The sequence below is a fragment of the Denticeps clupeoides genome, chromosome 4 (genome assembly GCF_900700375.1).
Source record: "Denticeps clupeoides chromosome 4, fDenClu1.1, whole genome shotgun sequence".
Lineage (NCBI taxonomy): Eukaryota > Metazoa > Chordata > Actinopteri > Clupeiformes > Denticipitidae > Denticeps > Denticeps clupeoides.
In genome coordinates this window covers 32,639,795-32,652,847 of record NC_041710.1, presented here as the reverse complement: position 1 = coordinate 32,652,847, position 13,053 = coordinate 32,639,795, and the positions used below count along the sequence as shown (strand labels likewise).

The window sequence follows — 13,053 nt, the reverse complement described above, 5'->3', positions numbered from 1 at the left end:
TGCTTACACATAGAATGTCTCAGCTTCATCCTTACATTAATCAACTGGCATCATTAATCCACAAGAGAAAAACAAACAATTTATATTATACAGTGACCTGGAGTCCGGAGCAATTCATTCGACAAAACAGTACATTATCATCACTAGAAACCCATGTTCTGTTGCTGCCACTTTCTTTTATAATATTGCCATATTACTATAATACTGTATCCCATGTTCACAGATTACTATTATTAAAAAAAAACGGAAGCAATCTGTCACACCAAATATTTTAGCATTGATGTAAATAAACAGGGAATCGCTGGGTTGATTGGTTTATTTACATTACAGCAATGACAGATTAATACATTTTTATAGTTGTCCAGTGTTCACTTTTTACAGTGTATGGATGCACTGAAAAAGTAAACAGTGGCTGTTGTTTGTTTACTGTGTTTTTTCTTATTACAGTAGTTAACAAATATTGGTTTGCTCTTTTAAAATAAGATGTCTCAATTATGTTCATGAGCAAACCGACAGCAGGAATTGTTACGGCAATGCTAAAATATTAGGTGCGCCAAATTTATTAAATATTTTAGGTTTAGCCAGTGTTCGTTTTTTTCAGTGTAGGTTGTAATCTGCATGGCACTTGAATGGAAGTTAACATCCTTGTGGATGGAGGAATCTTTAATCAGGTTTAATCATTTAATGAACCGGGACTAGTTGTGAGCCTCCCCGCTTCCAATGTCAATCCAGAATCTGCTGTGTTACTTGTAAGGTTTCTTATTTGTATTCTCAAAACTGTACAATGATCTTTAATTGTGTATTTTAAAATTGTTCATTGTTTTAACAGTTTCGTCTGCTTTCTTCTCCCAGTGATCTCTTGTCTTCAGAGTATTCTGAGAAGCATGTCTATGAGGAGGGCAGATCCATCATCTCCAGCGTAAGACACACAATCTCAAAAGCTTTGTCACCTCCAGCACACAGAGTGAAATACAAATATAGCCTCATACATAATTACTGATAACTACTGAAGGATCTGATCTTTACTGACACATGAAACAGGCTGATGTGTTTGGAACACTCTCGACATTCATGGGAATCTCAGACAGATCAATTAAACAAAATCTCATTCTGCAGTCAGATGATGTTGTTCAGACACACAATAGGGGTGTTGAAATGAATCTCATAATCAATGCATCGCGATGAAGACATGAACGATTATGCATTTTTGCAGTGTGGAACATAATCGATTATATCATAATCATATGATTTTCTGCCAACGGTATAAAAATTCTAGTAAAAAAAGTAGTGCCGGTTGTGCAGCATTTATATGACATCATCTGAATGCACAGCCGACTGAAAGCTGGTGCTGGTGTGGATGCTTTGAAAAACGGCTGTTTCAGATGTCCATGTAAACGAGGCATTAACTCTCATCTCGCTGAAGCTTAGAACCAGTAAGATCTGGCCCACATGTCCCTTCGGGAGCAGTGTGACAACGTTGTGATCATGTCACAAACCATAGCTACTTCACAAATCAACTATGGCGGAACACGTTCATTTAGTTTAAGGCATTCATTTCTTCAGCAGATAACAAGTCCAGATTTTTGCGTCTTTGTAAAGTTGTCTCATGTGGTCCACCCCCCTTGCTTGACATCTCAGGTTCTAGATTCCAAACAAGCAATGTTTTGGTGCAGCTTCAGAGCTGATTTTGTGGCACCATTTTTTTCCAACAGAAAAATTCGGAATGGGACTGGAATGGCACCAGCACCAAACAAAGAATTAATTTTTGTTTTTGCTGCAACATAATCTTGGTCTTAATTTATACATAATTTATTTATGTAAATTCTGCGGACACTTTTGACCGTACAGCAAGTCCCATGCTTAGTGCCTAGCACTATACTGACTGCGAACTGGGTCAGTGCAGCACTAAGCACCAACATTTGCCTCTCACCACTTCATTTGGGAAGATTAATTGCTGCTTCAGTGGGCAATCTGCTCTCGTGTCGGGGGGTTGGAGGTTTGGGGTGCAGCTCTGGCCTAGAGTTTAATTCAACTGTACAGCAGTATACACAGTATACACTATCTAGAAGTGCTGTTTCACACAGACCCCCCCCCCCCCCCTCCCATAGTGTGATTGCAAAAGATATACACACACACTTAAACTTAAACTGAGTGTGGCGGAAAATATGGGTGGAGTATGCATCTGAGATTGTTTTGCATTTGACCAGCATATGAGTGCATTTCATCTTCTCTTGCTTTCCTTTCATTTTTCTTGTACAACTTGATGAGGGCTAAGAATCGTTCAGCATGTAAAAGTGCAAACAATCATTCCTACATATAATATGAGCCATATTAAAAGTGTAGAGTTAGTAAGAATATTGTTTGTAATGGCATCTAATGCAATTATATGTATAGTTGAGAAATATTTGTACTTTTAGTAGACTTATAAAAATAGGCAAAGCAACAAAAAAGGGTTTCAAGATGACACAACTGGACAGCAAGCATAGTAATAGTAAGTAAATATAGTAACTGGAAAATTAAACAATTTCATCAAACAAATAATAGACCATTAGAACCATAGTAAATCATTGTACTTTTGGTACTTGAGTACATTTGGAGGCAAATTCGTTTGTGCGGCGTTTTAAAATTCTCTTTGAAAAGGTGTGCCGGTAGTGACTGTGGTGGCCTGATCTGAGTACAGTGCCACTCCAGGTAGGAGTAACTCTCGTCGCACTGACTTATTTAAAACATAATGTGGAGTAATGTAGAAAAAATGATAGACTGCATCGTTGGATGATGCCTTGATAATCGAATTGTGAGACCAGTGAAGGTTCACACCTCTAATCGGTACGAGAAAAATACCAAAATTAGGTACCTTAGCAGTAGTGCATGAAGGCTATTGTGTGGGGAAGAAACCAGAGAAGACTGGGACATTATGTTGAAGAAATGTGACATGTAAGAAGAAGGAGACGTGAAATTGATATTTCAATAATGTCCTGAATGGATGGAGGGGTGTGTGTGTGTGTGTGTGTGTGTGTGTGTGTGTGTGAACGTGAGAGCGGAGATATAGAGAAGCCCCTGAGAGCCAAATCTAAACAGGAAGCACTTACAGTATCCGCTAATGGAGCACTCTGAAATGTCCGTTTCTGGGTTTCTCACATTCACACATACACATAACAGCTTGGGATAGCTTGTATGTACACACACACACCTCAGGCTGGTATGGGATGGCATTACTCACAAGGCTTACTCGCCATGACCCACCAATGATCATTAACATGTGTATATACTGTGAAAACACAATAATCTACTGTACTATCTGATATCAGCAGTGGGGTGATGAGCTACTAAACACTACACCACAGATTACAAGATCTCAGCATACAGAACACAACTTTATTAAGATGTGACTACATATTATGACATTAGATTTATGTGGATGGCTTTGAGACATTTTGGCTGCCTTGTTCACATTATTTTATTTGTGCACATGTGACTGTGTGTATAATAAAGGCGCCTGTGTGTTTGCAGGGAGGGGAGCATTGTTACTACCATGGTCAAATGAGAGATGTTCCTCAGTCCTTTGTAGCCCTGTCCACCTGCCACGGACTGCAGTAAGTTAACACCTGCACCCACTCTTTCACCCACTCACTCGTTCACCCACCCACTCACCAATTAACTCACTCACTCACTTACTTTCACATTGATGACAGGACTCCTAACGAATATTGAACATTCTTTTGTCCCAACACCCTAATGCATTTTTCACATTCTTCACAAATATTAACATTTGAATGTAATTTCACTTTTGCTTTTATCTGAAATATATATATAAAAAAATAAGATATCATAAAATAATCCTTTGCAAGTCCCACGAGTGGAAAATTAACAAATTAATCCATCCATGTCTTCACAGATTTTGATATGTGTACCTGTTAGACAAGATCAGTCATTAAAAACCAAGTCCAAGCTCAATGGGCACTCCATAAAGACACTCCCTTTATAGCCTTACAGACAAACAAAGCATAAGTTAACCAATGGGATCTCTTGTGTTATACACGTATGTTGCTATGTGTGTGACAGTTTCAGATCGTTTGGCTCAATAAGAAGATAGTATTGTTAATTTCCATGTTGCCATTGTAAGGCCTTTAGATCATCCTACTGACCCAGATGTGATTTGGTCTCAGCTGCAGCTGTAAATGGTTAAAGATAGAAGTGTGCAGCCCAGAAGGTGAGAGCCAATTCCACACCATTAAATAACTTTAAAAAAGTAGTTCTAAGAGTAGGTTTACAATGTCATACATTTTCTCTTACTTGAGTACATTTGTGAATAAGAAACTTGACTCTTACTTTGCTACATTGGGCCACACTTGAATTTATATTCTTTATTTTTGACAGACAGATTCCGCCAGTAGATCTTACACGTGACACTGTTTCACCAATCAGATGCCATGCAGTCACATGACAAAACACAAACCGGCATAGCGGCACAAACTTATCGTACAACACAGACACGGAATGAAATACATTTAATAAGTTATTAACATTATTATTAGGAAATGTATGTCTGGATACATTGTTTCTAAAAACAAACAAGATATTACAATCAAACAGTTACTCAGTACTTGAATAGTCCTATCACAAAATACCTTTGTACTTATTATTGAGTAATTATTTTGGATGACTGCTTTTTTCTTGTACTTGAGTATTATTATTTTGGAGTAACACTACTCATACTTGAGCAAAATGTTTCCTATGCTCCTCCCCCAAATGTTACAGTCAACACAAATGTTGCACAGAAACACAGACATAGTCCAATCAGACTGGCAGACAGAGAAGCATGATTCATCACTCCACACAATGTTCAATTGCTCCACACTCCAGTGGTGGCTTACTTTACACCCCTGCATCCCACGCCTGGACATGAAGCTCCCAATACACAGATTCTGTGTGAAGGTTAATGCTAGAGGAGGTTTGGAACTCGGCTGCATTCGGTTCCCTTTCGACCTCTACGATGTGATGTCACATGCTTGTGCATGATGCCTTGCTGTTCCATGACTAAACATACTCCCACCACACAGACGCTTCTAATTCAGTTATCCAGTCTACTGAGTGGTTCTTGTCTGGAGGTCTGAGGAGTGGATTATTATGGCCTCCTGGACTCTACACACTCCTTTTGCTGGTCATATAATTTATAATGCATAATGATTTGATGACTGGAACTGATGGTCCTGTTTCTCTTTGTCTTTCTTGTTCTCTACTTCCTTTGATAGTGGGATGTTCTTTGATGGCAATCACACATACATGATAGAACCTGGAGGAGATGGCAATGTCAGTGTAAGTAACCTTCAAACAGTGCTATAAAAGACAAAGTCCATTGGGAATTAGTGAATCTATGAATTTGCATGAGTGAATCTATGAATTTGCCTTATCAATCAAGTTGAAAGTACATATTTTTTACATCGAATAGAATTTTAAAAAAGTGCATGAATGCCTTATGCAATTTGACACCCACTCTGTGCATAGATTCCACCAACCAGAATTTATGTTTCTTCTTTTTTTCCTGGCCACCAACCAGAATCAATTCAGATGTTTTATTCATACTAAACAATAATTGTTTGATGTCTTATATATATTTTATTTGATATTTTCTCAATCATGCAATGTAAAATTGCTCATGATATGTCAATTAGAAAATGAAACTAATACTTTGCACATTTTGCAATTGATTTATTAAACAAATATGGCACAAATAAAAAATTGCACAGATTACTTTGATCTTCTCAAAAGCTCAGTAAGGCAAACTTAATAAGACAATTTCCACATAAGGGCTGATGCTCACGATGCAGCAAACACTGAACTGTGTGTCACATGGTACTGGACACATCTTATTTCCTGTGCATATTGTCGCTGGCTATGATGAATTTTGCATCGGGGTGTAGGTTAGACCCACACAGGAAGTATACAATTGATTTTAATGTGCTACCTTGATTATAATGTGGTATACATTTGTCACAGCAATGAAAGCATTTTGACAGCACTAATTGTTTTGTGACATTGAGGATTTGTTTATGCACGGCAGTTTCTTCTCCAGTTCTGAATATATCTGTATCCTGTAATGTTGTTTCATCCGGTAATGCTGTTTGATGTGGTGTGATGCTGATGCAGGCAGAGATGGTGAGGGGTGAGAGAATGGGCATGGGGCAGTGGCATATGGCATGGGCATCTGTCATCCAGAGGGAGGCAGTGTCCCTCCTGGGTAACTGCTTCCACTGCTCATAGTGCCAAAACCTCGCCAGTCCTAAAACAAATATAGAAATATGAACCCTTTGGCACATCATCAATTGCATTTGCGGTGCTGCTCCTGGTACATCTCTTTTTCAGTGTGTGCACAGTCTGTGTGTGTGTGTGTGTGTGTGTGTGCTGCAAGTCCTGTTTGGTGTACTGCAGTCTCACAGGTCAAAATGTGCCAGTTCTGTTACAGCATCGGTTATAGAGATGCAGAGGAGACAGTTACGCACCAGTTAGTTACTAAAACACCCAATGACTTCACTTACACCCCTCGGATCTGTCTGCATGTCTGTCCATCCAGTGCATGTGTCCAGAGCCACTTACAATCAGTAATTACAGGGACAGTCCTCCTGGAGACACTCAGGGGTAGGTGTCTTGCTCAGGGACACAATGGTAGTAAGTGGGGTTTCAAACCCAGGACATTGTGGTCTTCTGGTTCATAGAGTAGTGTCTAACCCACTAAGTGTCTACCACCCATTGGTATGATTTCATGGTGTGTGTCACATTACATGGCAGAGTTTCTTTATCCAAAAGAGTGGCCAGACCCTGATGTCTAATGTCTCTTCTTCCTGTCTCAACCCACAACCCCCCACCACAACTCACTGCAAACTGGAGATGATGGTCTTCATAGTCTTACAGCATAACGTTTATGCATGGCAAAGTGGATGAGCTTTCATCCCTCAAGCTCCTCCATGAGAGCTACAGACTGACTCACCAGACCAGTCAGAGAGAGAAATGAACCCACCCACCCAGAGCCGCTGGCTTTTCTCCCAACATATCAAACCATCAGGCTTTTCTTAGTACGTTCAGAAATGTATTTGTTTCTTTTAGGGCAGTCATATTTTTCATATGAGCCACTGAAATCAATAAGAACGTATGGGAATTTACAGCAGACAGCAGCTGGATTTACTGCTGAATGAGCCCCACGTCTGGAGTCGGGTGTCATGCTGGGATTTCACTGTGAAGAAACAGAGGCGACTCCTGGCTGAAATACATGATGCTGCATTCACTGGTATAAATCTGCTCCTAAACTGCTTCATGACTGATTAGGGACAGAGATCATGTGTCATCAACAGCATCAGTCCATGTCATTTTAAAAAGGAAATTATTATATATATTTTTATGTGGCTATTTTTAGCAAATACATGTGATATATTGACACTGATATATTACATATTCCCAGGCCACAAATGAGTGCATGACATATGAAATGTGAGTGAAATGAAACATTAATTATAGTTGAGTAGCTGGAAACAAGCAACTAAACCATTTCATGTTTCATGGTTTATTAGCCCATAGGCCATTGTAGGCAGTAACTTTTCAACACAAGGCAAGTGAAAGGCAGCTGGAACTGGAAAAGACATTATGTGAGGAAAGCTGCTAGTATTGTGGTCTCCGGTGTAGGACACACATTTGATACCAAGGAAAGACCAGTAGTAGCACAAGCACTCACTCGCTATCATTCCTGCACAAACAACAAATACTGACACACCAACCACACACACTTTGGTCACTTCTCAAATGTTCTCAGTTCTTTCATCAGCCAGGGAGAGGAAGCTGACGTAACCATAGGTACGAACATCTGATCTAAAGGTAATCCCAGAAACCAGCCACACACTCAAATTCAATTCTAGAAATGCAGACGTTTCCACTTCCACTGCCACTTTCATGGTTAAATGAAAGACACATAGAGAAATAAAGTGGTAAATTAACAGTATACTTGAAGGCCAGTTGAAGACACAATTTGCTTTCATAAGACACTAGTGAAAACACTAAGGCCATACAGTACAGGCCAAAAGTTTGGACACACCTTCTCATTCAATGTGTTTTCTTTATTTTCATGACCATTTACGTTGGTAGATTGTCACTGAAGGCATCAAAACTATGAATGAACACATGTGGAGTTATGTACAGTCCGGTGACTGTCCTCCACAGTCACCGGACCTGAACCCAATCCAGATGGTTTGGGGTGAGCTGGAGTGAAGGCAAAGGGGCCAACAAGTGCTAAACACCTCTGGGAACTCCTTCAAGACTGTTGGAGAAGCATTTCAGGTGACGACCTCTTGAAGCTCATCGAGAGAATGCCAAGAGTGTGCAAAACAGTAATCAGAGCAAAGGGTGGAGATTTTGAAGAAACTAGAATATAAAACATGTTTTCAGTTATTTCACCTTTTTTTGTTAAGTACATAACTCCACATGTGTTCATAGTTTTTATGCCTTCAGTGAGAATCTACCAATGTACATGGTCATGAAAATAAAGATAACACATTGAATGAGAAGGTGTGTCCAAACTTCTGGCCTGTACTGTACAACATCACGTACACATGTAAGAGGAAATGAGTGTGGCACCACATGTGAGGCTTTGAGACACCATTAATTTAGTTCAGCTGCAAAACATAGAGAATGTGACAGTGTACAAGAGTCAATGGACTGGTCAGTGCTCGGCTTCTATGGGGTTATAATGTCATTCTACTTCTAGATCCAAGACGGAAAAACAAAACCCGCCATACAGAACCATACAGAAGACGTGTAGCACAGAAATCCAGAAAACCATTACCATTAACCAAGTTAAGACCTTTTTCTTTTAGACATTCAGCATCAATACACATGTGGCATAAATGACTAATTAATCAGTCCACATTGGAGGTGGCTCAGTAAAATGAGATCTCCTCACTGGTGATCTGTGATTATCACACCATGCCACTGCAAACCTGGAGTGGATAATGATATAGTGACCTTTTTGCAAATGTGATAATATTGTGATATTGTTCTCAGCCAATCAGTATTCCTCTCAATTGAAATCCAGCTTCACAGGGATTTTGAAATAAAATGATGTGTTATTGGAAAAAGTGTGATAAAATATTCAAGACTTAGTTCAGGACTTTTGTGCAAATCTAGTGGATTAAAAAAATGACAGCGCTACATGATTAAAGATACGAAAGACAAGTAATTTAGTCTTTTTAGTGCTTACACTGTACAAAAATCCTTCAATTAATGCTTTTTCCCCGTTCTAAATTAGAAAAATATTAAAATAAACACAAGCCATCACAGATGGCTATGCAGGATTGCTGAAACAAACCCTCCTCAAAATGGCACAATAAAAAAAACAATTAGAACTTGTTACTCAGTTAGGACTGGAATGTCAATCTCTATGCCAGACAGACGCGAGCGTGTCGAGTAGTGGTGGCTGCCATATCTCTGGGATCGCCTGTAGCCCTCAGAAGGGGCGTAGCTTTGGGACGGGGCGTAGCTTTGGGACGGGGCGTAGCTGTATGCTTGCGAGAGACCCACTTCCGACCCACAACCGTCTGGGGCAAGCATGGGTGGCATGTAGACTTGTGGGGACATAGGTGGCCCAGCTACAATGCTGGCAGGGTACCCCTGAGTGGGAAGAAAACCAGGGGCATCAATAACTGCAGGAGGAATTGGCTGTGGGGCGTAGGCGACCGGAGAGGGCGGCATGCCATTAGGCAAGAGCAGCTGCGCAGACATGCTGTTGGGCATGACCGGCAGCTCGGGGAGTGGCAGCCAGAATGGCGAGGGCAGTTTCTTGCACATGCAGTACCACATAAACATGAGCAGAGCGGCGAGAATAAGCCCCCCCGCGCTGCCGATGGCCACGTATACAGCAAACTGCACGGAAAACAAGTCGTCGTAGCGGCGATTCAGGTCCTCTGTGTGAAACAAGAACCACACCGCAGGCGGCATGGCCACCGCCCCACCCAAGAAGAGAAACGTCCCAGCCACTAGGTGGCAGCCTGCGCTGTTGACAAGGCAGTAGCTGTTCTTGATGTCCTCCGGGCTTCTCGAGCAGCAGGCCGTCTTGCACATGCCCATCATGATGAGCAGCAGAGCCAGCGAGGCCAGCAGCAGCCCCGTGGGCAGGCAGAGCTGCAGCAGCCGCAGGTCCAGCTGGTCCACCCTGACATACCAGTCAGCATCAAAGTAGTAGCAGCCAGAAGAGCCGTCCTGCTGCACACACTTGGTCCAGAGGCCGTCGTACACCGTGATGTTCTTGGCGTTGACGTTAAAGGTGATCAGTCGCATTGTTCTCCACTGAGGAACCAGTGTGGCAACCACAAGGCCGCCAACCGACAGCAAGGCGATGATGAAGGAGAACACGTTGGTGGCATGAATGTCTCGGCACGTCATGATGGAGGTTGGCGTGAACCCACGATCCGGGACGCGAGTCTCTGAGGCACGAAGGAGGAGGAGCGAACCTAAAAATAAAACACAGACGGGAGTCAGTGGACGTATCTGTGCTTTCACTGGACGTGATTAATGGCTGCGTAGTGGAACTGCTGAGCAGGGAACCTGGGTTCCTCTGCTGATTGGTGAATTCTCTCTTATTAGAGAAATAATTCATCCCGGAGCGGTGCTGCCTTCACTGCGAATAATCCACCCAAGAGTGTTACATACAGTGAAAAATCTGCGGTCTCAGCACACCAGTGATCATATTTATTTCATCATTCCACGATGCACTCATCTGCCGAAGATCCAGCCACTGCTGTTGCTCCTTGGCATCTGCTCATGTAATGTGTGACGATAAACATGTTGCAGTGTTGTCACTCCCAGGATCCATTTCAGCCAAGCCAGAGTGTCCCTCTAGTAACTTAACACTGATGCAAGTGTAATGGTTTACAAAGATGAAGAGCCACACTGTAGCACGAACGATGCCTGCAAACTAGATTTATAATGTAATGAAAGATGTATAAGCTAAAAAAAAATACCCGCTTCCCTAAATCGGTGTATATTTCACTAATAACACAACACTTCAGCATTTCACGACATTTATACATATGTGTAACTAACGCAAATTAGTTTAAATCCCTCCAGTTGTACAGGTGAAGTGAGGTGTACTGCTTCACTGTTCGAAGTGGTCCATGCTAATGGCTAACTTCATTAAAACACGCTAGCAACCTGTTGCTGTATGTTTTAGAACCAATACTGGTCGCCCGCGAACCCGAGAAAAGCGGCTTTTGACATTGTCAAGACCTACCTCAACAAAAAAAACAAGTTTGGACAGTTCGAAAGGTTTGGAAAACGTTGTTGTTTTTGTCCCGCGGCTACCGTCGCAGCCGCATTCTGTGCGCGCACTCTCCTTCCCGTGCGAGCGCGCTCCCGCGGTTACGTCTGACGTCACATGCCCCGTTGTTTACCAAGCCTAACCCTAGGAGGGGATTTTAATACCATCCTAGATAACTCAATAGATAAAAAGCCCTCTGGGAGACCAAATGCCAGTAAATCTACTCGGTTTAGTTTTATGGCAAAGTTGAAGCTAATAGATATTTGGAGAATTAAGTTTACAGGGAGTTAAGTTTTTACATTGATCAATAAATCTGGTTCCAGACAGTCTAGATTGGATTTCTGGTTGGTTATAAAATATTTAATTATTGCTTAAAGACTGTAATGTGTACTCAATAATTGAAGAAACAGTCTGGCTATATTACATATTAAAAACAATAGAAATTTAGGATATCTTGGACTATCTCAAACTTATAAAAGAGAATGGCTTTAGCTTGTTTTTAGACTTTTATAAGGCATTTGATACTGTTGAACATGAATAAATTCTTCCAACCCTGTTCAAATGTGGAGTTGATGTTTATTTCTCTGCTACTGTTAAGACAGTAGTTGTTCTGTCAAACTATTGACAGGCTCTTCTCTAAGGTCTAAAATCTTTTGGGGATTCTGGCAAGCCTGCCCTACATCCCCATATCTGTTTTTACTGGTTGCTCAACTATCATATTGAGTCAAGTGGATTGAAAGTAATTTCCTTAATGAATAGAGAACTGGTTATCAATTGGCAGATGATACATCCCTATTTCTAATGGACAAGATCCAAATACCTGTAGCTGTTGAAACAATCACTGAGTTTTCAAAGGCTTCTGGCCCATGTCTGAAAATCAACTAGTGTGAGCTTATGGGAATGAAACAATGTGATGATACTGCTATCTATAATATCCCAGTCAAAAAATTAAGTCTCATATCAAGGAATTTAAATGACAAAGAACCAACTAAGAAGATCTAGTTTAAACTTCAGCCCCATCATTGAATAAAAACGAAGAAGGCTAGATCAATGGTTGTTATGGGATCTGTCTTTAAGAGGCTGAAGGTATCTCCGGTTTAACTTACACTGCTCTGGCTTTAGACCTTGACAACAAATTCAACAAAGGAATTGACCGAATGCTTTCTGTGAAAAGATAAATCACATTAAGAAAATGATTATTTTAGCACTGTCCGGTTGTAAATATATTTTGGTTGGATCCAATATCAGTTAAATGGTGGCCTAGTGGGTAAGGAAGCTGACTAGTAATCAGAAGGTTTCAGGTTCGAATCCTGAGCTGCCAAGGTCCCACTGAAGTGACAATGAGCAAGGCACCGTCCCCACACACTGCTCCCTGGGTGCCTGTCATGGCTGCCCACTGCAGAGGACAAATTTCACTGTGTGCACTGTGTGCTGTGCTGCTGTGTATCACATGTGACAATCACTTCACTTTTTTTTTTATCACTTTCACTGAATAGAATTTCTTCCTAACAGGAAGAAAACCTTGAGAGGAACCCAGACCCAGTAAAGGGAACCCCTTCTTCTTTTGGTCAGCAAAAAGAAAAGTGGCATATGATGGTTATTGCAGTCCACTTGTGTATAATGAATTAGCCTCCAGGAAGTGTGTTAGAGTCCCAGCAGGTGGCCATTTCACATGATCACTCCGAATCAGGAAACTCCTAAGCCAGGATATACCCTCTACAGTGGAGTGGCTGGTGGAGGATAGAGAAAAGTGAAGA

General features: G+C 41.2%; 2 protein-coding genes across 8 annotated transcripts in view; one reads left to right on the top strand and one right to left on the bottom strand.

Annotated features, from left to right (window-relative positions):
• Window positions 1-13,053, top strand: part of adam22 (ADAM metallopeptidase domain 22) — a 51,478-nt gene that overhangs the window by 13,906 nt on the left and 24,519 nt on the right. For all 7 annotated transcript variants that reach the window (XR_003749435.1, XM_028975407.1, XM_028975404.1 and 4 more), the window contains exons 4-6: window positions 853-919; window positions 3,511-3,593; window positions 5,253-5,316. Coding sequence is in view for 6 of the 7 variants with exons in the window: in XM_028975407.1 (XP_028831240.1) it covers window positions 853-919; window positions 3,511-3,593; window positions 5,253-5,316 (214 nt within the window). In the remaining variant the exon portion in view is untranslated. The remainder of the gene's footprint in view (window positions 1-852; window positions 920-3,510; window positions 3,594-5,252; window positions 5,317-13,053) is intronic.
• On the bottom strand, window positions 8,472-11,404 carry cldn12 (claudin 12). The gene is made up of 2 exons (XM_028975410.1): window positions 11,270-11,404; window positions 8,472-10,490 (listed from the first exon to the last, which is right to left on the bottom strand). Exon 2 carries the CDS (start codon window positions 10,420-10,422, stop codon window positions 9,391-9,393), a length of 1,032 nt encoding a protein of 343 aa, XP_028831243.1. The 5' UTR covers window positions 10,423-10,490; window positions 11,270-11,404; the 3' UTR covers window positions 8,472-9,390.